This window comes from Amblyomma mixtum, chromosome 7 (genome assembly GCF_055824585.1).
Source record: "Amblyomma mixtum isolate Tamu chromosome 7, ASM5582458v1, whole genome shotgun sequence".
NCBI classification, from domain to species: domain Eukaryota; kingdom Metazoa; phylum Arthropoda; class Arachnida; order Ixodida; family Ixodidae; genus Amblyomma; species Amblyomma mixtum.
Window position 1 is genome coordinate 79,139,341 of NC_143018.1, and position 23,534 is coordinate 79,162,874.

At 51.3% G+C, this 23,534-nt stretch overlaps 1 protein-coding gene across 1 annotated transcript; it reads right to left on the minus strand.

Annotated features, from left to right (window-relative positions):
• Positions 1 to 7,847: 7,847 nt before the first annotated feature.
• On the minus strand, positions 7,848 to 12,619 carry LOC149336586 (uncharacterized). Its single transcript, XM_089554180.1, has 4 exons — positions 10,866 to 12,619; positions 10,121 to 10,552; positions 8,741 to 8,842; positions 7,848 to 8,402 (listed from the first exon to the last, which is right to left on the minus strand). Exons 1-4 carry the CDS (start codon positions 12,617 to 12,619, stop codon positions 7,961 to 7,963), a joined length of 2,730 nt encoding a protein of 909 aa, XP_089410306.1. The 3' UTR covers positions 7,848 to 7,960.
• Positions 12,620 to 23,534: the final 10,915 nt, after the last annotated feature.

Sequence of the window (23,534 nt, forward strand, 5' to 3'; positions counted from 1 at the left end):
GAATCTGAACTGGTATTTTTGCCGCTGGAGCTCGATCTAAACATTCCGAGCATTATTAGAAACTGCGAATTATCGCCCTTCGGGGCCGATTTCTCTAATTTAAATGAGATTAACGTCCGGCTCCCGCCTTTTTTTTTCTCCCTGCAGCGGTGGGAGGAGTCGACCAACGCTTGGAGTGTCTTTCAGGCAGTCGCGTGAAGGCTTTGCTTTCGCTTTGGGACGTGAAGCCCTCATAAACCAAGCCTTCTGTTACCATAATAGAATAGAACTGAGGAACGCAGCGGCTTTTCTCCATCAGAGGACGCCCCGTTCCAGCCAATAGCGTTGGCCGATTCTCGGAACCCTGTAAGTGTGACAAAGCAGGGAGTGCTAGATGAAAAATCTCTACCCTGTATGGTCTGGGAAAGACCCCACTTGCACTGAAATTACTTCAGTACGATATAAGTAAAATAGTAGACTGGTTATCTGGAAATTCAATATACATAAACATTAACAAAACTGTGTTAATAAGTTTCAGAAATCCGCACAAGAATGTTGATCTTGCCCAGTCGGTTCTACTGCATGGTAGCAACTGTGTCAATTGCGAATTTTCGCCACTATACCCTACTCGAGCAGTGTTAAATATATTGGCCTATATCTTGATTCCAGCATGTGTTGGTCTTCCCAAATTGACTATTTATTAAAACGACTCCGTGCTCTTTCTGTGCCGCTTTATCGCATAAAATACACTACACCTATAAACTTGCGTCAGACTGTGCATAGATCTTTAGGAGAATCTATCCTTAGATACGGTGTTTAAGTATATGGTTCTTGTGCACCTTGTAAAATTAAGAAGGTAGATAGTTTCCTGTGCAGAATATCCACTAATTTATTGTATGGCACTGCTCACGAGAAGTCCGACCATAACAGCAGAATGGCTAAAGCAGGAGTTATTCCTCTGCATGATTTGTACTTGCAGGTGGTAGTTCTGAGAAATTACTTTCCAGCACAGTGTAAAGAGCCAGATAAAAAACCAGAGTAACTTACGCACATAGCGCGTTATAAAGTTCTCGGTGTTTATATACATTATGGTAAAAGGACACGACAGTTCTATATACCCTACCATTTTAACAAACTACCTGCAAAGGTGTTTGGTTGTGATTCGTTGACGGCTGTGAAATCTGGAATGCAAGCGTGGTTTGAAAGTTTCAAAGAAAGGAAATACTGAGTTGCTTTGTAATTTCCTTCTTGTTTTTGAAATTTGTGTTCCATTTATTAACTGCATATTTTCTTTGCTTTACATAATTATCAATTACTAAATCTGTTGACTGAACTATATGTAATATTTCGGCTTTGTGTTATTGCTAATCTTTTCGTCTTCTTCTTTTTGGATTGTAAATTGTGCACTTTCAGCGTCTTGTAATGACCGCATGCTGTTGTGACTGCCGTGGCCCGCCCACAAGCGCTTGCGCTTCTGCGGGCACACGCTATGTACTGTATATATATATTTTGCAATAAAATTCCGGTATGTATGTATGTATGTATGTATGTATGTATGTATGTATGTATGTATGTATGTATGTATGTATGTATGTATGTATGTATGTATGTATGTATGTATGTATGTATGTATGTATGTATGTATGTATGCAAGGAATACCCGGGAAAGCGCCGCCGCGAAAAGCTCCCTCCATGCCGAAGTTGGTCGAGGTCCATGACTCTGCAGGAGCGCGCTAGGCACCGCCGCCGCCGCTGGCATGTAACTCTAGTAGGAGCCAAGACGTGGCGACACAGACACTCCCCACGTGACAAAGCGGGACGCCCCTCATTGGTCTCCCGGCTCCGCGGCACGCGGCAAGCCGCCGAAAATGGCTCCTGGACCCATTCGCTTGGCGGCAGATCAACCCGCCGCCGCGGCAGGTTTCGCGGCAAGCGGCTTGCCGGCGGCATGCCCCGTGGAAGAGGATGGGAGGAAGATCGAAGTGGTCCCCTACTTTCGCAGCCCGTCACAGGGGCTGAAAAAAGGGGCTCAAAAATTTGGTGTCACTTTGATGTTTTCTGTCCCGCGAAAGCTGTCCGGTTTGTGCTCCCAAATTTCTAGTGGCCAGCCGCAGACTGGCGCTTGCATCACTAAACACCAGACGATGACCACAAAGTGCGCAGTGGGGGTGGTTTACTCCATCCCATTGTCCTGCGGCAAAATATATCTTGGGCAAACTGGAGCGTGCCTAAATGAACGTTAAACCAGCACGGAGCAACTTTGCGCTCGGGCACAGGAGGCAATTTAACCTTGCATTTCAAGGAGTGCTACTGTTCCACTCTGTTCGACCTAGTCAGTATTATCGGTCGTGGGAAATCAAGACGTGAGCGTGAGCTGCTGGAAGCGTTTTTAATCAGGAAAAACAGGCAGATATGCATAAGCAACCCTTCAATCATAATCACTTGGAAAGGAGTTTCAATTTTTATCTTCATAAAGCTTTCCCTCACATTGTCCAAAGTGTGCGCTTGCTTTGTAGGGAGTATGCAGAAATGTGGCTAAATTTTTAACAAAGAGGGTTCAGCTTAAGTTAAGGACAACGCAGCGAGCTATGGAAAGAAAAATTATAGGTGTAACGTTAAGAGATCGGAAGAGGGCGTTAATGATATAGTTAAAATCAAGAAGAAGTGGGGTTGGGCAGGGCATGTAATGCGAAGGCAAGATAACCGCAGGTCCTTGAGGGTAACGGAGTGGATTCCAAGAGAAGGCAAGCGTAGCACGGGGCGGCAGAAAGTTAGTTGGGCGGATGAGATTAAGAAATTTGCGGGAATACGGGGGCCGCAACTGGCGAAGGACAGGGTTAATTGGAGAGACATGGGTGAGGACTTTGCCCTCCAGTGGGCGTAGTAATGTTGATGATGAAGTCCAGCGGTGTTGTGTGTGTGCCTCCTCTGTTTTGTCTTACGTCTGTTTCGCTGCTTTCAACTTTGCATATGAAAATCAGTTGTCCTTGTAGTTGTAAGCGACAAACCCCGCGTCTATTCTAGCGCATTTCGCGGAACCGACGCACCACTGTACACATCTACTACATCCAAGTGTGTGGTAAGTTGACCTCTCGGCCAGTGCAGGCGAAGGAGGAGTTCATTCAGCCGCTCCCGTCTGGAGGGCAGTCTTCCTTGTTATCCAGCTGATAGGGTGTTGTACAGCACCGAAGGAAAAGGCCTCAAAGCCAGTTTGCACTGACCGCGGAAGTTGACTTGCCTTGCCTTTCTCTACCTACCCCTGCGTTTTGATGGCCTATTTATCCTGGAGGAGTGACGACGTCCTTATGAAGGGCCACGTTTTTGCCAGGGCTTGTCTCACGAGGGTGGGCTTTTGCTGAACAAGCCAACTAATGATGTCCCGCCAAAAAAGAAAGCGCAGAAGCCATACCCTGCTGGTTGTTGCTAATAGCCGAGCCTCTATATTTCTGTGTTCGGGAGGAAGGCAGACGGGCAGCGGAGGGCGGACGGGGTGGTTGCTGCCGCTCGAAATCCAACGCTCCATTTTTTTTAGCCTCCTGAGGCGACAAAACCGTGTAATGTTATTCTCTTGGTGGTGCTCAGTATCTTATCACACAGTATCACGACATCAAGCTGTGACCTTGCAATCTCCGCAGGCTAATGAAGAATGCGCATTGGAAGCATTTTTAACAGTTTTCAGAATACCTAACGAAATGCGAACGGTGATAACTAAAAATGAGAACACCCTAGATATGATACCAGGGTCTTCAACGCTAGTCGACTCTTAACACTCGGAATATTCAGCTCTTACTGATAGCCCCCTTGCTATCGATTCCACGTCAATCACCGCGCCGATTAGTCGGAATGTGTTGAATGAGAAGGCATAGCTGATCCCTTCGTTGGGGTCAGTTTTTTGTGGCACTGCAACCAAAGCTGGGAAGGGAAGGCTGGCCTTTGTCCCCTCGCCCTCTCTGCGCCATGTAGCGCTCAGTAAACGAGGGTCGTTTCCGCCCGCTCCGGGAAACGAAGCTTCTGTTGCCGAAACAAAGGGTTCACCGCCACATTCTCCTCACTTCTCTAACTTATATTTGCAAGCATTTGGTGGCGTAGTTCTCTAAGCTGTAAGGAAGGGATATAATCTTTTGTATAAACGTGTCGGCCTCCTCAACAGGACTACATTGTGCCGTGGAATGACGTTTGCGCTTCGGTGCTCTAACCCTGACTGCAGTACCCTGCTTCGCCTTACGATGTATTTGGTATGCGGCGAGGTGTAGGAGGAGCTCGCGCTCTTCTCTAATGCGCACGCACATAAGTAAGAACGAACTAAAAAAATAAAGAACATGTCCGCCTACATTACTAAATGGCGGAGTAAATTCTTTTCTTTCTTCAGGTTCGTTTGCTTTTCTTCGGGGGAGTTCAGCCTCCTCCAAACGTGAGTTGTTCGGTGGTGTTTCGAAGCACAGGAGTCCAGAAGCAGAAGGTACGAAAGGGAATTTATATTTACAGAGCATATACAAGGCAAACTCAGTTGCAGAAGCGTGAAGTCACACAGACGTTTCAAGTACTGCAAATTAGAAGGCACTTATCTCACACAGAGATACTATCTCACACAGAGATACAACTTCGGAAAATCTTACTCATCGACCGGCGGTCTCGGTTAGAGCATTTAAGTTTTCCGTACGTGCTAAGCACGGAGCCTGGTTGGGACTCCCATTCCTGGCTTTTCCTTCCGTTTTTATTTCTTACATAAACAAAGGCGCTGGGGCGGTCATTTCCCTTGACCCGCCCCAGTCTTTGATCAACCAATCGCTACTTAATTTCGCAGTAGCCACGGCCCTGTGGGTTCAGCATAGCCTCGAAACCAGGGCTCGAATAAATAAAACAAACAAATCAAGAAAACATTCGTAAAACGCTCTCCACGCAACATCCTCGCCTTCCCCCAAGAACGCACTTTTCGTCTTAAAGGGCCACTGCCCAGGGTCCGGACATTTTTGAAAAACAAGCCCACTGCATAGATGAGGCATCGAAGATAACCTCTGCAAAATACTAGAGCCATGCGCGCCCCGAAAAGCTGCGAAAATATAAATCAAATCCCGCTCGTTCTTTCCTTCAACAAAAACGGCCCGCCCCACTACTCTGAACCCCGTTGACGTCATGGGGTTACTTTCGCTAAAGGCACTCCATTGGTGCATCGTTCTGACTGACGGGAGAAGGTTGGGCGTAGCCTTGGCGTCGCGTCGTCTGCACAACGCTTTCCGCAGCGCCTTCTGTTCTGGCTCATGCCTACAAACCCGCATGAAGGAACAAAAAAAAAACTGCGGAGGGAGCGTGCGGCGACAGCCTTCAATTGAACCCTAGCCATAAAAAGTAAAAAAATAGTAAAACTGAGGGAGTTGGTTCGCCCCCCCCCCCCCCCGCCGTGATCACGTCACGAGACGCTCTGCGTGCGCGCTCCCTTCTCAGTTTTTTTTTCTTCTATGCAAGCCCCCCAAAACAAGGTTTTAATTAGTAGTGCAGCAGAGCCTTTCCCTCGCTCGCCCACTTGAAAGCTCCGCACAGACACCGCTTATCCTTCGTGCATCTTGCGTACGCCTTGACTCCAATGAACGAAATGGGCTTCGGAGCGGAGAAAAGACACATACACACAGAACACAAACACACATGAAAAAAAGCAAACGGGCGGTTGCCGGGCCCGCACTTCGCCGTGTGTTTCGAACAGAACCGACTTCCGCCCCTCCGCTCGTGAAGCGGTGGGAGGCCTAATAAAAATGAAAAGGTGGCTCGCTAACTGGGAATGACAAACAGATGTTTGAAAGGATCCGCTCGCTAACAAGTCTCGGTGGTCGAGTCGATCGCGCCTCTCGATCGTTCAGTGTGCGCGCCCGCAGCGCCCCCCCCCTCCCCTCGAACAGACCCAGCAGCAAAAACCAAGAAAAGCATTCTATTGAAGGCGGGGCCATGACGTCGCCCTGTGACGCACTCCACAGACACCACGCCTCCGGCTTACACCAGAGAAGGAAGGGGTGATTTTGCCTTGCCGAGCCTACTCGACGAGGAGCGGGAGAGAAAAATTTCGAGGAGGGAATGGAAGGAGAGGAGGCTCGCTCAAAGTGAGGTAGAGAGTGTTTACGACCATGGGGTGGGCCAGCGCCATCTTGGGTGGGCAGGGGCCCTTTAAAAAAGGGCCACTGCCCAGGGTCCGGACATTTTTGAAAAACAAGCCCACTGCACAGATGAGGCATCGAAGATAACCTCTGCAAAATACTAGAGCCATGCGCGCCCCGAAAAGCTGCGAAAATTCAAATCAAAGCCCGTTCGTTCTTTCCTTCCTTCAAAAACGGGCCCGGCCCACTACTCTGCACCCCGTTGACGTCAAGGGGGGCTACTTTCGCTAAAGGCACTCCATTGGTGCATCGTTCTGACTGACGGGAGAAGGTTGGGCGTAGCCTTGGCGTCGCGTCGTCTGCACAAGGCTTTCCGCAGCGCCTTCTGTTCTGGCTCATGCCTACAAACCCGCATGAAGGAACAAAAAAAAAAACTGCGGAGGGAGCGTGCGGCGACAGCCTTGAACTCTAGCCATAAAAAGTAAAAAAATAGTAAAACTGAGGGAGTTGGTTCGCGCCCCCCCCCCCTCCCCCCGCCGTGATCACGTCACGAGACGCTCTGCGTGCGCGCACCCTTCTCAGTTTCTTTTCTTCTATGCGAGCCCCCCAAAACAAGGTTTTAATTAGTAGTGCAGCAGAGCCTTTCCCTCGCTCGCCCACTTGGCCGCTCCGCACACACACCGCTTATCTTTCGTGCATCTTGCGTACGCCTTGACTCCAATGAATGACATATGCTTTGGAGCGGAGAAAAGACACAAACACACAGAACACAAACACGCATGGAGAAAAGCAAACGGGCGGTTGCCGGGTCGGCGCTTCGCCGTGTGTTTCGAACACAACCGACTTCCGCCCCTCCGCTCGTGAAACGGTGGGGAGGCCTAAAAGAAAATGAAAAGGTGGCTCGTTAACTGGGAATGACAAACAGATGTATGAAAGGATGCGCTCGCTAACAAGTCTAGGTGGTCGAGCCGATCGCGCCTCTCGATCGTTCAGTGTGCAGAGAAAATGCAAAAACCAAGAAAAGAATTCTATTGAAGGCGGGGCCATGACGTCGCCCTGTGACGCACTCCACAGACACCACGCCTCCGGCTTACACCAGAGAAGGAAGGGGTGATTTTGCCTTGCCGAGCCTACTCGACGAGGAGCGGGAGAGAAGAATTTCGAGGAGGGAATGGAAGGAGAGGAGGCTCGCTCAAAGAGAGGTAGAGAGTGTCTGCTGCGCTGGGGTGGGCACAGGCAATTTAAGTGCATGCACGTGCGTAACTTCATCAGGGCGGCCACCCTCGCGTGCTGTGTCCGACCGGAAGACCTTTGTTTACCTCCCCGCATGGCTACAACGCTATCAGTCAGCGGATCAGTCCTTTGATCAGTCACGGTGGGAGGGAGACCACCCCTTTCGGGACGGCAAGGCCACGCCGCACGCGCGCCCTCTGCCCGAGGCGTCAAATCTGCGTTCCAAAGTGGCATCTTCCCCATGCCGGTAATTGCTTCCGCATGTGTTGCTCGCTGCACTGCGCGAGCCACGCGGGAAGTACAAAGGGGAGAGCCAGCGAGGTCGTGTACGAGGCGCGATCTTACACGTCCCCCCTGAGAGGATAAACGAGCTTGGGAGTCCGCTCGTTTAGACAAGATCAACAAAAGATCGCGGCTGTCTACAAACACAATAAAGAAATTGACATGCTGAAAAACGGCTCTCGGGTCACAAAGATACAACTCGCCGATCCCGCACAAAAACACTCATGCACAAAACACTCACAGAGCATACACGATCTTCGTCACAGTACGAGAGTCAGGGCCATGTAAGCATCCCTGCACAGGGTTCTGGCCACAGATCACCGATCACATCACAAAGTGCAGCGGGTGAACGGGAACATTCACGTAGCCCGAGGGGCCATGGCTCATTGCTCCTTACCCCAGCTCGTGCTAGGGACGCGAGACAACGCGTCGGCGTTGCCGTTACAGGTGCCTTTCCTGTGTGTCACTACGACATTGTAGCGCTGCAAGGCCAGCGCCCACCTTGCCAGTTTTGCCCCATGAGGCGTGCTCGTCGTCAGATAGGATAAGGGATTGTGGTCAGAGACCACGTTAACCTGTGCTCCGAACAACCAATGGTCGAATTTCTTGAGCGCCCAAATGATAGCAAATGCCTCGCGCTCGATTGTTAACCAGCGGGTTTGGGTTGTAGTGAACCGGTGGCTGGCGAAGGCGACCGGCTCCTCTCTCCCCGAGTCTCCCATCTGGGCCAGGCAAGCTCCGGCCGCGATTGCGGACGCATCCGTGAACAGCCAGTATGGCTTGAGCATATCAGGGGTATTTAGCACTGCAGCTTCGCAAAGCGACGTTTTAAGTTAAGTTTTAAGTTTAGGACATTATAAAGTTGATACCTCTAATTATTTTTCTTACTCCTCAGGTTATAACACGAGACAAAGGCATGCACTAACAATCACCCCTTTGAACGCGCGAAATAACTGCTTTAAATATTCGTTTTTTCCGAGGACAATTGCTGATTGGAACAAACTTAATAGCGAGACTGTTAATCAAAATTCTTTACTTCTGTTTGAAAAGTGCCTGTAAATGTTGTGAATTTGTGTGTGTTTATATGCTTGTATTTTGTTTTGTCCCACCCTGCTATGATCTGTACAAGATCGCAGTATCTATAAATAAATAAATAAATAAATAAATAAAAAGCTTCCTGCGCTTCCCGAGTCCAAGGGATCGCGTTTCGCACGCCTCGCTTCGTCAAGGATGTGAGCGGTGCAGCGACCTCAGCGTAGTTCTCTACGTATTCGCGGTAGTACCCGCATAGCCCAAGCCGGCTTCGCAACTGCTTTTTCGTAGTAGGCGGCGCAAGGTCGAGAACAGCGGCTAGCTTATCGGGGTCCGGTCCATGTGTACCGCCACCCACGACATGACCCAAGTATTTGATCTGAGCTTGTGCGATCTGGCACTTCTCGGGGCTTACCTTGAGTTTAGCTTCGCGTAGTAAGCCGAGCACGATGCTTCAGGGGCTGCTGTCACGAAGCGGAGAAAATGGCGATATCATCGAGATATGCCGCCGCGTAGCTCTGGTGTCTCGACAGCAGCGTATTCATCATTCGCTGGAATGTTGCAGCGGCATTTTTTAACCCAAATGGCATGACGCGCCAAGCGTACTGCCCTTCGTGGGTTACGAAGGCAGTCAAATGCTGACTCTCGAGGGCCACTGGTACCTGCCAATAACCGCGTCTCAAATCTACGAGAGTAATGAACTTCGCGCTGCCGACCCTCATAATTAACTCCTGCGGGGGTGTCATCGGGAAGGCGTCAGTACGTGTTGCCGCGTTCAGCGCACGGTAGTCGATACACATACGCACTGAGCCGTCCTTTTTGCCAACGCACACCACGGGATGAGCATACTCACATTCTACTGGATACATTAGACCCAAGACTAACAACTCGTTTACCTGGCGGCCGACCTCGTCCCTAAGGAGCGCGGGTACGCGTAATGGGAAGGCGCGTTTTGGCTGATACCCATCGTGCAGCTCGATCCTGTGCAATCCCACTTCTGCGGCTCCCGGTGTCTCGTTGAATAGGTCCGAGTAATCGCGAACAGTTTCGCGATGTCGGCGCGCTGCTGAGAGTCCAAATGTGCCAGTTTCTCCCACTCTATCGGGAATGCACCTGTCCGCGCGGACGCAGAGCGCGGTGTGCATTCAATTTCTCCAAAATCTGTGTCCTCGTCGAAAACGACGCGAACGTGGCTAACCCGCGCGTAGTAAGGCCGAAGCCTATTAGCATGCACCAGTGGCGAGGTTCGCGCTCCGGTTTCGAGTCGGTAGGAATTCTGCCTTTCGCGCGCGGTTATGACGTAGGGACCCAGCCATTTCGGAGCCAGTTTGCTCTCGCGGTCGGTGTCGAAAAGGAGGACTTGATCTCCGACATTAAAGAGCTTGTTTCGTGCCTGCCTATTGTATGCCTGCGCGTAGCTTCCTTGGCGTGCGCTTGCCGTCAGCCGCGCTACCTCCGCGGCAATCTCCAGCTGCTCCCGTAGCTCCCTGAGGTATTTCGAGGGATCCTCCCTTAGCGTGTCTGGGAGCAGTTGCTCGCCCGTCCAAGTGCGCTGCAAAATGGCCAATGGCCCCGTAGGGTTCCTGCCGTAAAGGAGTCGGAAGGGGGCAACGCCTGTAGTGTCATGGGGCACTTCCCTGTACGCCCAGAGGACGAACGGCACGAGTCGATCCCAGTTTTTAGGGTCTTTCTTTATTACATGGAATAGCATGTTTTTCAAGACACGATTCCATCTCTCTACTGTCCCGTTGCTCTCCGGGTGTTGTGGAGTTGAAAAGCGCGGCGCACATCCTAACTTCGCCAACATCTCCCGAGTTAGCTGCGCCGTGAAGTTAGTTCCCTGGTCTGAGCATACCACTTCCGGGATACCGGTGCGGCTAAAAATTGCCAGCAGGGCGTCGCATGTTGCTCTTGCGGTGAGTGAGCGCAGACAGACCACTTCGGGCCACCGCGTGGACAAATCAACCAGACAAAGAGCGTACCTATGACCCCGACCCGAGGGCGTATCGATTGGCCCGATGATGCCGACGTTTACTACCTGAAATGGGTGGTCGGGCCTAGTGAGGGGCGTGATAGGCACTCTGTCTCTGAGCCGCCTATCTGACCGTACCTGACAAGCGTGACACGTCTTGCAGAGTTGCGCCACATCTTCCTCTAAACCGGGGCAAAAAAAAACTGTACTTGATTCTTGCCCTCGTCTTTTTTGGTCCCAAGTGCCCTCCCCAAGGAGATTCGTGAGCTAGAGAGAGAACCTCTTCGCGTCTCGTCACGGGTAGCGCAAGCTGCTTGACTTTGGTTCCCAGTGATATAGCAGTGACAGAATCCCAGTGATATAGCAGACCATCCGCGATGAACACGCCCCCTTTTCCTATCTTCGCATCAGCCCAAGCTTTCTTAAGGCTTTCATCTGACAGCTGTGCCGAACGGAAGCTCTCGCGCTGCTCTGGGGCCTCGTTTTCATCGTCACGCGTTGAGCGCCGGACTTCGGCGGGGCACCCGTCACTACCTTCTTCATGTTGCTCGCCTGATGTCACGGCCAACTCTTTGTTCTCCGGTTCGCCTGCCTGCGAATCGTTCGCGTGAGCCGCGCCTGTCGTTGAGACCGGCTCTAAAGACTCCCTGACAAAGGTGAAAGATGCTGTAGTAGGGCCAGCTGTAACGTGTGCGTCGCTCCGGGCGACCGCTTCGTTGCTGTGTTCGCACTGTGCTAGCAGCTCCCAGTCTTCTCGCGAGAGCAAGCAGTCCGCTCCCTCCGCGAGCTTGCCCGTAATTGCGCACACGACACGTACTGCCTCTGGTCGAGCTACAAGCGTGGGGCGCCGCCTCATATTGATCGCGAGCGTAACTAGCTTCGCTTCCACTGTTTCCCCGAAAGCTGAGACAAGCTTTATCTTCCCGGAAGGCTCATGAGACGCGTCTGGCACAAGGCTTTCTCGGACTACCGTTATTTCACTACCAGTGTCTATAATCGCCGTTGTCGGTACTCCGCCGCATTCGATCTCTACCTGCTGCAGCTTCGATTTGCGCACTTCTTCTGGCGATCTCGGGGATTTAATTTCTGCAACCAGAGTCCTGTGGGAGTAGGCCGACCCAGCGGTTTCGAGAGCGTTCGCGCTGGCGACGGCTACTTTCTGAGCCCGGGCGCGCTTATCATTTGTCTGCGCGTTCTGCGCAGCGCGGGGGCAGTCTTTAGCGCGGTGGCCCCCTGCGCGGCACACATAACACTGTGCCTGCCGTTGGATGTCAATGCTTGAAGGTGGGCATGGGGACCTTTCTTTCTCCGTGTGTGCGGTCGTTGGTCGCACCGCGCGCCCCTTTCCTTTAGCTTGCTCGAAAGTCTGAAGCATCTGCGATAACTCATCCGGTTTCGCCCACTTTTCCCCCTCTCGGAGGCGCGCATACTCCAGACCCTCGGTGCTTAGGCTAGCTTTCATGCGATCGGCTACGACGAGAGCCCCCACATCTTCCTTAGTGTCTGCCTCCCTCGAACGAAGGTAATAGTGAAAGTATGTCTTCACGCGAGAGGCGAACTGGGCCCAAGTCTCCTCCTTACGCTTTGCGGCGCGTTCGAACCTATCCAAGCACTCGACGGGGGTCAGCTTTAGCTCGCTTAATACGGCCGCCTTCACTGACTCGTAGTCGCTGCACTCGTCGTCCTTAAGACCGCGAAGCAAATATCGCACACGCTCGGCCAGCGCCGGCATGATCAGGTGTACACGGCTGTTTTCCGGCACATCGTACGTCGTGAAAACTCTTTCCACCTCGTCAAACCAAAGCGGTACGTCCGCGTCGCTCGGCAACTTGAGTCCCTTTAGGACTTTGGCGCATTGGGAGATTGGGTCGAGACCCGTTCGCCGTTGCTCCCCAGATTCCGATATCAAGGTTGTCTGCCGGCCACCTGTCGTCGCTATCCCATGTTTCTGCAATTCGATGCGCTCTCGAGATTCGACTTCGACCTTATGCTTTGCGAGCGCAAGCTCAAAATCCAGTTCCATGCGGCGGATTGCCATAGCATCGGAACCCGCCGTTGCAGCTACCTTTTGTAGCGCTTCTGCTATCGGCTCTGATGTCGTTGCGTCCTGCTGCGACGTTTCGCCTAACTAATCATCGCCCTCTGACGTTTCGCCTGGCTGATCATAGCCCTCTGTAGCCATCCCCTTTAATGCACTGGCATTTTCCTGTCTGCGGTCTGAGCTCGCCATCATGCTCCTTGTCAACACCATACGCCCGTTTACACATGAGCCATAACCACCTCAGAGGTACGCAAGGAATCCCGCTCACCCGTGCTGGTGTCGCTAGTGGGATCCGTGGCCTCTCTGTTGCCGCTGCCTCGTCCCGAGATGCAGGATGAAGGATGCCTCAGGGTCGGCGCTCTGGACTACCTTGTTCCCTTGGCTGGACCTGAAGATCGGCTCCTTCCCGGGTTCCCGGACGGTCGTTGCCTGACACTGCTGGCTGGACGGTGGTGTCGGCTCCCGGTCGATGATTGCCGAATTCTGTCGTGACTGCGCCAGTAAATTATTTTCTTTCTTCAGGTTCGTTTGCTTTTCTACGGAGGAGTTCAGCCTCCTCCAAACGTGAGTTGTTCGGTGGTGTTTCGAAGCACAGGAGTCCAGAAGCAGAAGGTACGAAATGGAAATTATATTTACAGAGTATATACAAGGCAAACTCACTTGCAGAAGCGTGAATTCACACAGACGTTTCAAGTACTGCATATTAGAAGGCACTTATCTCACACAGAGATACAACTTCGAAAAATCTTACTCATCGACCGGCGGTCTCGGTTAGAGCCTAGAAGTTTTCCGTACGTGCTAAGCACGGAGCCTGGTTGGGACTCCCATTCCTGGCTTTTCCTTCCATTTTATGCGAAGCATACTACTTTAGCTACCACTTCAGCCCTTCACCGTGGTTATGCGCCTGCAAATCACGTGATACATGGCGTCACACCACGTGACACGATGACGTCACGACAGTGGAGAAACGGGGGCCCACCTCGCGCCGTCGCTGTGGTTGTGCGCCTCCAAATTACGCGACACGATGATGCTTCGCATTCTCCAGGCTTAACCAAGCTAAGCCTCAGCCATCTTTTATTTCTTACATAAACAAAGGCGCTGGTGCGGTCATTTCTCTTTACCCGCTCCAGTCCTTGATCAACCAATCGCTACTTAATTTCGCAGTAGCCACGGCCCTGTGGGTTGGGCATAGCCTCGAAACCAGGGCTCGAATAAAAAAAACAAACAAATCTCAAGAAAACATTCGTAAAACGCTCTCCACGCAACACCCTCGCCTTCCCCCAAGAACGCACTTTTCGTCTTAAGTGCATGCACGTGCGTAACTGCCTCAGGGCGGCCAACCTGTGGTGCGTCGGTCCTACCGGAAGACCTTTGTTTACCTCCCCGCATGGCTACAAAGCTATCAGTCAGCGGATCAGTCCTTTGATCAGTCGCGATGGGAGGGAGACCACCCCTTTCGGGACGGCAAGGCCACGCCGCACGCGCGCCCTCTGCCCGAGGCGTCACGTCTACGTTCCAAAGTGGCGTCCTCCCCATGCCGGTAATTGCTTACGCATGTGTTGCTCGCTGCACTGCGTGAGCCACGCGGGAAGTACAAAGGGGAGAGCCAGCGAGGTCGTGTACAAGGCGCGATCTTACAGGCGGTATTTCTAGAACACACCCCTGCAGAAGGCAACAAAGAACGAAACGTACCAGGCAACGAAACATCGCGCTTCACCCACATGTCTTATCCTGCAGCCGTATAACCAGCAGAGCAGTATTAAATAATCAAAGCTGAGATATAAGAGCAGAACATTCGGTACGGTAGAAAGTCGTGAAGCCAAACGAAGCAGCAGGCATACGAAAAAATTCTCCACAAACGCATTTTGTAACGGTAAAGAATTTTTGAATGCAATTTTTGCATATTTCATACTATTTATAAAAAATTGGAGAGGACATATAAGCTCTTCCTGATTGGCATGACGCGATAGAGTAGTGGGTTAGGCTTTCCATCCTGAGCAGTTTGACACCTTTTTCGATTGTTTCAATTAATTGACAACTTACACACAAAAGTTCTTCATAGTTAGCATAAAGAGTTGAGTTTTAATTCTGGGCATTTTGACGCCTTTGAAGCCCCTTTCCTAATTTTTCGTTTTCTTAATTAAACAGTTAATTACAATGACTTAATTAACCCGTCATCGCCTATCACACACGTATCAATCATCAGTCACTAGAACCACACATTACCATGATGCAATTTTTTTACACAGCGCACGATTATTTCCGACACGCGTTGCCGACTACGCCGACGTCTTTTCGACCGAACGAGCTGTACCCGCTATCGCGTAATATGTATCCGCAGATCTCCCCCGACCAGGATTGCTTTTTTTTTTTTTTTGCTACTAACGTTCTTGCTGTCGTCAAAAACGTCTAAACTTCTGGATGCTAGTTACGGAAAAAACTTTCGGACGGAGCCTGTCCTTTTTCAAGACTGAAGATACAGGGTTCTTGCTTCTCTTCTTAAAGGGTTTGCATCTGTACAGGTGTGGCACACATGAACCAAAACAACAAGCAAACGGTGCGGGAGAGAACAGCTCAAAAGAAAAAAATATATATAAAAAATAAAATAACAACTGAAGGGGGAGAATAGAATAGGAGAATAGGAACTGGAAGGAGGAGAATAGGCGTCGTCGCCCTCCACCCACGTTTGCTATCGCGGGGAGAAAAGACGGGGGAAGAAAATAAAAAAAAAGAGGAAAAAAAAAAGAAAGGACAGAAGGAAAGCAGGGACGGTGGTCTCAGTCACAGCACAACGGCAGCAGCAGCGAGTAAAGTGTATGGAGACAGAGTGGCGGAAGCACAGAATAGATTTGAGATGCTCTCGCGTGTTGTGGACAGAAACGAGTAAACAAACTACAACAAAACAAATGTGAAAAGGGCGGAGGACATATAACTCCTTCCCTGTGTAACTCCTTCGGCACGATAGTCAAGACGGGCACAGTGGAATAGCCACACATATACGATTTATGAACATGCGCTAAAATGGTGCCCATGCTGCTCGAAGTGAGCGCGTCAGTTTACCTTTATGACGCCGCGAACAGTCACTGACTTCCTCATTTCAACAAAGAACTCTCATCATTTTATTCTGAGATTGCTGTCATATCTTCGCTTTACCCGACCTACACATGGGCGCCGCCATATTGCTGCACTACGGCTGCTCTTGTCCTACGGAGAGTGCAAGCCAGCCAAGAACTCGTTCTGTTACTAGGTTGGCACCCTTGCAAAACGAAGACAGCACGTTGCACTGGCAAAAGGAATGCGAAGGTGCAGCGCTCCCTGAACTGATGCAGAAAGTGCAGCAAAACAGAAGAAACCTTTCATTGCGAGGAGAATGTGTTAGACGGCCCATTTAACGCTATCAGCATAAAAGCAGTTGATAGTCAGCGCTTGTTTGTGTCATTCTTTCGTCGTGTGTCCCGTTCTTGTTGCGCTGTGAGCAGAAACATTTAACGCTTCCAACGACACAGCAGCCGCCATTTTACTGTGTATAGAGCAGTGCGAAAGGCCGCCGGCGTGTATAAAATACTATAGAGTACAGCTCCGGCCGGCACTGCCCACGCTACGCGCTCAACTAAATGGCAAAAAATGTGGCCAAGCGCGAACATCATCTGTTTGTCCAGTACACAGAAATCATTTGTCCGTGAGAAACCCTGGATGCTACAAGAAAATCTCTTAGCCGCTCTGCGCAACAAAGAACACTTTGGCAGGAACTTCTTTTCGCTTACCGTGGATGTCTGGCAGGCAAGACGACGTATGGCGCGCTGTGCCGAAGTCTTCCTCAAGAGTCCACATGCGAGCGATGTCGCGTCACTGCGGGCGGCAATGAGTGAACACCGACTGGCCGTCCGCGCTGCACTGCCGACAACCTGTGGGCGTGGAAGAGCGTGTGGAGAGAGGCCTCCGATGACCAAACAAAGGGGAAAAAGAGTGAGAATGTGCGAGGAGGAAGGCCCACGTGCAACGCCATCCGGGTATCAGTATGGCTAGCATGGCTCGTCTCGACGCGCGCCCTCTCGCTCTCTCCTTACGGCCTGAGGCATTGCCTGAGCAGGCGCCGAGAGGACAAGGCATTTTTTTCTGCGGTGTCCCTCCGCTGTCCTCCGCGAGAAGGCGCTGCGAGCCGACCCTTCCTGCGGCAGCGCGGGAGCCGATTTTGCGCATTCGGCGCGCACGGGCGCATTTTTTCACGTGTTTGACGGTGTTGGTTTTGTCGCTGTGTTTAACACGCGAACGAAAGGTCTGCCATGTGCCTCATGTTTCGCGCGTCTTGCTGAGAAAGTCACGTTTCCCAGCAAGTTTTCTCCATCGGACTTTTCATGAATACTCGTCTCAGAAACTTGTGTAGTGAAGCTGCGCATATCATTTTGTGGCTATGGTGTACTGTTGTGTCGCTTTGCTTAAACGCGCGAGCGAGAGGTTTGCCACGTGAAGTAATCTATGCGGTTGCCTCATGCTCTGCGCGCCTTGCCTGCATGCATGTGACGACGAACAACACAAGCAGTCCGCTGTAGAAACTTCAGCGTACTCAAGAGAATGGTGAACTTCACTATCCAAAGTCGTTGTTTCTAGGTTTCCTGGAAACGATTGCGGGGTTTTTTGAAAAGGCAGGAAGTATCTACCACGACCGAAAAAATTAGCTGTGGCTTAGCTCTGGTTAAGCCTGAGTGATTGCGAAAGTAATAGCTCCCTGGCTGCGCTTGGCTCTGCTGGTGGTTTGGCATGGCTTCGCCTTTTGTGCAACTAAAGGATTTACTCTGGACTAAGCGGAGCGCGCCTGCAGCGCCCCGTTTATCCTCTCCTAGCGAGCGCCGCGTCTGCCCCGGAGAGGTCCCGCGGATGGGCCTCTCATTAGAGAGCGAATTTCTGAGTTTTTATACTAAACTTGAGTCTGGCGCGAATTTGAGATAACACACAAGTTGTTGCCAGTCGACAAAATAAGGATTATTCCGTACAGGACGCTTAACTTAAGCCATTGGCCGTTATTTTTGCTGTTTATAAAACCGGTCGTACTACCGAAACGCCGAATAGTAGGGCTATATAAGTATGGAACGACGCTGTCACGTGGTCGTGCGCCGGAGCGAAGAACGACCTCCGTGCACCGTCGGCATAAAAGTGCTAGCAGTATTGCTTTCGCAATAAAAATTGGCGGGGGCTTAGCATTGGTTAAGCCTGGTAGGTTAGGAAAGCTAAAGCGCAGCGCCTCCAACTCTACAGGTCACGCGTGGCTACCGGCTGCCGCTGCGCAACGACTCAAAGCGTCTTCGGTAATTTTTTATATTTTGTTTGATGTTGTTGCGACTGAGCGAAACAATACATAATCTGCAGCTGGTATGACGTCACAGCGGCAGTAGCGTCACAGGTGCGCAGCGCTGCAAACACATACCGTAACTGCAGCCGGGCTCTCTGAAGGAGCGAGTTTGTCGCCCATAATCTACAGCTGGTATGACGTCACAGCGGCAGTAGAGCCACAGGTGCGCGGCGCGGCGTAACTGCAGCCGGGCTATCTGAAAGAGCGAGTAGGTCACCCATATTCACTCCGCTGAAGGTCAAACGTAACTGCGACCGGGTCACGCGAAGGCTTGAAAGTACGAGTAGTATTGCTTTCGCAATAAAATTCTCGAAGCCTTGCAACTAATCTTTGAACCACATCTTGAAGATTCCCCTCCTGTTTTGTCCGGAAGGTGTTGACAGAAGTCAACACCATCCGATTTCTTCTTGTCAACTACGGAAAGAAATTGACAAACCAAAATTACCCGACTTGCTTCCTCCACAAGCCAACTCGACAGCATATTTCACACTGTAACGGACAACATTCGGAACTGTAAGTCGCACGACAGTGATGTTTTTGTCATTTACAAGCAGTGGCTGTTATTTTTTTCTGTTCTTTTAAGTATGTGAAACGATGTCGGAGTTTCAAAGAACAAAGTATCTTTCTGATCTGGCGTGTTCCGCGCAGTGAGAACAGATGGCAGGGATACATTTGAATGTTTTCAAGGGGCAAGTGCACTTGCTTTCTTCGTAGATTTCCAAGCGCCGACAAAGAGTCTGCCAGCCTTGAAGATGAACATAAATTTTTCATAACCCTGGTTTCTCAGTGAAATATCTTAACTCACTTTTATTCTTGTTCAGTGCTCGGAGCAGCCGTTGAGCAACATGTGCAGAGTATCCGAACCAGCGCGCACCGAGGGGTACATTTAGCGGCTCCCTTCGAGCTGAGAGGGTTAAAACCCCTAAATAAACTAAAAGTAGCGACATCTCCTCCCTCCTCCTCCTATGCCGGCGCGCCTTCTCTCGGCTTCTCCCGGGCGCCGACGGTGGCGGCACCTAGGCCGGGAGCAGCTAGCAGACGCTCCCAACCGTCCCCTTTTGGCGCCCGGCAGACCGTGCGCCCAGATGAACTTTCTGTTGCGTTTTGTGACTTGGCTTCGGTCAAAATGACATCATGAAATGAGAGACTGAAAAATCAGTTACTTGAATAACTGCCCAGACCAACGTTGGATTGCTTTATAGAAACTTCTTGTTCTTCGATCGCTTTGACAACGGAGCACACGGGGGAAGTGGCGCGCGCGAGCGAGTTCGCGGCACTAGAGTGACTACAATCGCTCGACGAGTGGCTTTCTCGTCGCTCGCGCTTTGGCGCGCAGCGATGATTTTTGTTGCATTTTCTGCCTCCGATTAGGTCGCATTGAGATTGTGGCGTGGGAGATACAAGGCACGAAAAAAAAATATAGAGCGTGACTTTTCATAACTGAAAAAAGAATACACAAGTGTTAACACGTCACCACTCCGCATTAAAATCCATGAGGAGCTTTTCCAATGTCCAACTTTGGAAATGGTCAAGATCATTGCGCGCGGCCCTGCGTTAGTGATTCATTTGACACCACCAGTTAAATACATCGGATCGGAATGGCCCGATTGGTCCGATCGTACGTTGGTCAGCGGTACTTCGTCCGCTCATCCAGCGACACGTTGCCGGTTGGGGCAGCAATTCCAAACTTCTTGAGAAGCAAAAAGAACTGATTTATTGAAGACGGGACCGAATGCAAGAACTTGGAGAAAAAGGCGGTTTAAAAGAGGCTGTTAAAAAGAGGGCTGCAGAAAAGCGGCCGAGACTGAGACGGCGCGCTCGTCCCTCTCTTTGTTTGCAGCGGTTTTTATCCCCTCGATAATTGGGCGGAGCTTTCATAAACCGGCTCTCGCCCAACTCCAATCAATACTGCTGCAGTGGCACTGCCCATACAAGTAGGCCGAGCCCAGTGCTCGCCAGAGCCCGACTCTAGAGGCGCCACTGCTTAGCTAGACAGTCGGGGGTTTAAAGGGGTAGAGACACCAAATTTTTGTGTTGTATCTCTGGGTTGTAAATAATTTGTAGCGATTCAGTGAGCATGGAACACCATCTTAGAAGCATGAACTCGCATTATATAATTAATAGTCGTATTATTTGTACCCAGCAGTTTCGGTTTCGGTTCGTAGTTGCCAGGTTTTGCCAGGCTCTTTCATGACGTCAAAAACCAGACAATGCGTTGTCACGTGGGCCCGGAAAGCCGTGACGTCGTGTAGGCATGTCGTCTGCTTGACACGCACGTGGTGCGCGTAAACACGGAGAGCCGGGCGGAGGGCAAGTCGAACAGCTCCGAGTCGGAAAGAAGAGTTTTATTTCGGCGAAGACACCGATTATGAGGAATCGTGGGATGACGCAGACGAGGAAGAAGACGCCGCGGTTCGAACCCCGACAATCGCTTCATTTTTGATCCGCTGGCCAGCGATTCCGAAGAGGAGGCAGGCGTCAGGCCCGACGCAGCTCAGATTGTTCCAGCGAACGCCGAGCGTGTAGGCAACGTCAAATGGCAAAGGCGCGTTCACACTACGCCGACGATCGGCCGATTTCAGTCTGGCGATGGTCGGCGGCAGCGATTTTCGTGCCGTCGGCGCGTCTGTCACACTGCGCAGACGCCGATCGAGCACCGGTCGTCGCCTGACGAGCGCATCGCCGTCGCGTCGCCGAGATAGCAGCCGTCGGCCGACCCGTGTGTCACACTCTGCCGACAACAGCGCCGACCTCACGCCGACGTTGTCCCATCCCGACAGCTCGACGCTGCTTCTTCGTGCGCGCTGCTCGTCTGCTAGCTCCGTTGATGAAGGCGTCGTGGAAATCGAACTTATCTTCTATTATGGGACGAGTTCGCACTAAAGCGATGTGAAGAGTAGGCATTTTATTATAGCACAGTCGACTTCCAAAGCGCCGTCAACTGCGGAAGCGAGACCACCTAGGCCTAGCGACGACTAGGGCAGCCTGGGACCAGCGCGCAGTTCAGGCGCGTTCACACTAGGCCGACGGGACCCCGAGGTCAACGCGACAGCGACGCCGACGGTCGCGTCGGCCAACCTGGTCGTTCCCCGACTAGCCAGTCACACTGCACCGGCGACGACGACAACGCCCCAACGACCAAGCGTCGTCCTAGTGTGATAACGCCGCCGACCAAAACGAGACCCGTTGGCCGGCGTGCCTTGGGCATATCGGTGGCCGAGCGAAAACATTCGCCGACCAAAAACAAGTAGCGAGCTCAGAGCGCGAAGTGCAATCATTATTTAGACAACTAATGCACGCGCAGCAACATTCATCAAGCCATATGGCCACTTGGCCGACGCGCCGCACTGATCGTCGCTTGCGAACTGCTGCCCCACTCCAAGCAGGGACACGGAGCGGTGAGCATCGCTGCGCCGCTCTACCCAAGCTCCGCCCGCAACCGGTGTCGCACTTCGCCGCCGTACAGCAGTCCCTCAGAAAGGCTGCTCGAGCAGCGACAACGCATGCCTACTTATGTTTCGAGCTTTCGGCAACGGCATCGCTCGCGGGCGCTCCGGGCGACGAGCTCTTCTGCTGCCTGGTTGCCGTGGTCGTCGCTAGGCCTATAGCCTCTTCCGCATCGAAGTCGCAGCGGCCGGCGCTTCGGAAGTCGCTTGCGCTATAATAAAAGGCCTACTCTACACATCGCTTTACTGTCAACAGCATCATCTCACAATAAAATAATAGTATGGTAAATCTCCACGACGTCTTCAGCAGCGAAGCGAGCGGGCGCCAGGCGAGCCGGACCGCAACGTCGGGCCAGCGGCAGCTGCGAGGCGGTTGTGGCAAAAAGTTTGCTCGTATCACAGTCGTTACCTTTGCCAGCAGCTCAGTATTCGTCAGCGATCCTCAAAAATGACACATTTTTCACATTTCTTATCCCAGGGTTTATTATTTACGTCAAGAACACACTTTAGCTCCTTTTTATGATGCCGGCAGACGGGATCCAGGCTGGCCGGTCGGCCGGCATGCTCGGCGTACTTCACGTTCGCGCAAGAAAATACATAACATCCATGATACTAGAGAATGCTTCCTACATTAGAGCACGGGCAATATGCCTCTGCAAAAGTGGATCTTTCGGCAACGACATCGCCTGCGGCAACGCCGGGCGTAAAGCACCATCGGACTCGCGAGCGTGCAGAAAAAAAAAAGACTCGTGAGCACTCGTAACCAAGGTTGCTAGGCCGCGAAACCGCAAAACTTGGTCCCGTACGTCAGAAAACTGTGCAATGACGTAGGAAATACTTGCTTGTGTTTTCTTCTCTGTTCCTACGTCACATTGATGCACTAGCGATGGCTCAGACTTCAAAAGTGAGCATTTTCACGAACTTTAAAATGAAATTAAAATATGTTCTAGACCTCCCTTAAATTTAATACTTCGCTCTTATGGTCCTCACATACAAAGGAAACGTATGGCAGTCTTTTGTACAACCTTGGAATTTGATGTCTCTACCCCTTTAAGGAGTCGCCGACCTTATTGTCCCCCACCCGCACTTCTATGTTTGTCAAGGGATCCTTTCAAGTGGTCGTCGGCCCCTGGTCCCCGTTTCCCGCAGCCTTGGACAGCGTCCGAAGCGTCCGAAGCGCGCGACCCGCTGTCGCCATTCCTAACCCCTCCAGACGGACACGGTAGGGGGAAATTAGCTACTGGCGCCATAGGCTTCTGCCTTAAAGGTGCACTGAAGAGGATTCTGAACTTGTCTTTTTGCCGCGGGAACTCGATCTACACGTTCCTAGCATTCTTGGAAACTGCGACTTATTGCCCTGTATGGCCGATTTCTCTAATTAAATCGAATTAACGTCCGGCTCCCGCCCTTTTTTTGAATTCTGCCTCGTACGATGGGCGGAGTCGACCAACGCGTGAAGTTCCTTTCAGCCAGCTCCGTGGAGGCTTTGCTTTCGCTTTATTTTGTTTTTTAGGTTTCCATGAATAAATAGTTTCATTCGCAGATAATATAGCCGCAAAATAAGCCCGCGGAAATAAAAATAAGCACGGACTATTTGCTACTACGGACTACTACGTATTACTCCGCCGATGGCAGAGCGGCAAGCCGCCACGGGACTGGGTGAAAGGCACTCCACGCGTTGGTCGACTCCGCCCACCGTACGAGGCAGAGTTCAAAAAAAAGGGCGGGAGCCGGACGTTAATTCGATTTAATTAGGGAAAGTGGCCACACAGGGCAATAAGTCGCAGTTTCTAAGAATGCTAGGAACGTGTAGATCGAGTTCCCGCGGCAAAAAGACACGTTCAGATTCCTCTTCAGTGCACCTTTAACACCACCTATCCACGTTACATAGCTCCACGCAGCATGATTTTCGCAGGAATTCGCGGCAGCGACGACGGCCTAAACCCAAAATGTCTAAACTATGTTTTACAGAGGTCCTTGCTTGCATTCTCAAGTATTATCCACGCAGATATCGAGTATTCAAGCGACAGGTGCGTTAATGTGCCTAGGCACAGTAACGCCCGATTTCGGTTTAGAACCCTGTTTGAAAAATACGTTGAGCAATGCGCGGAACATGAAA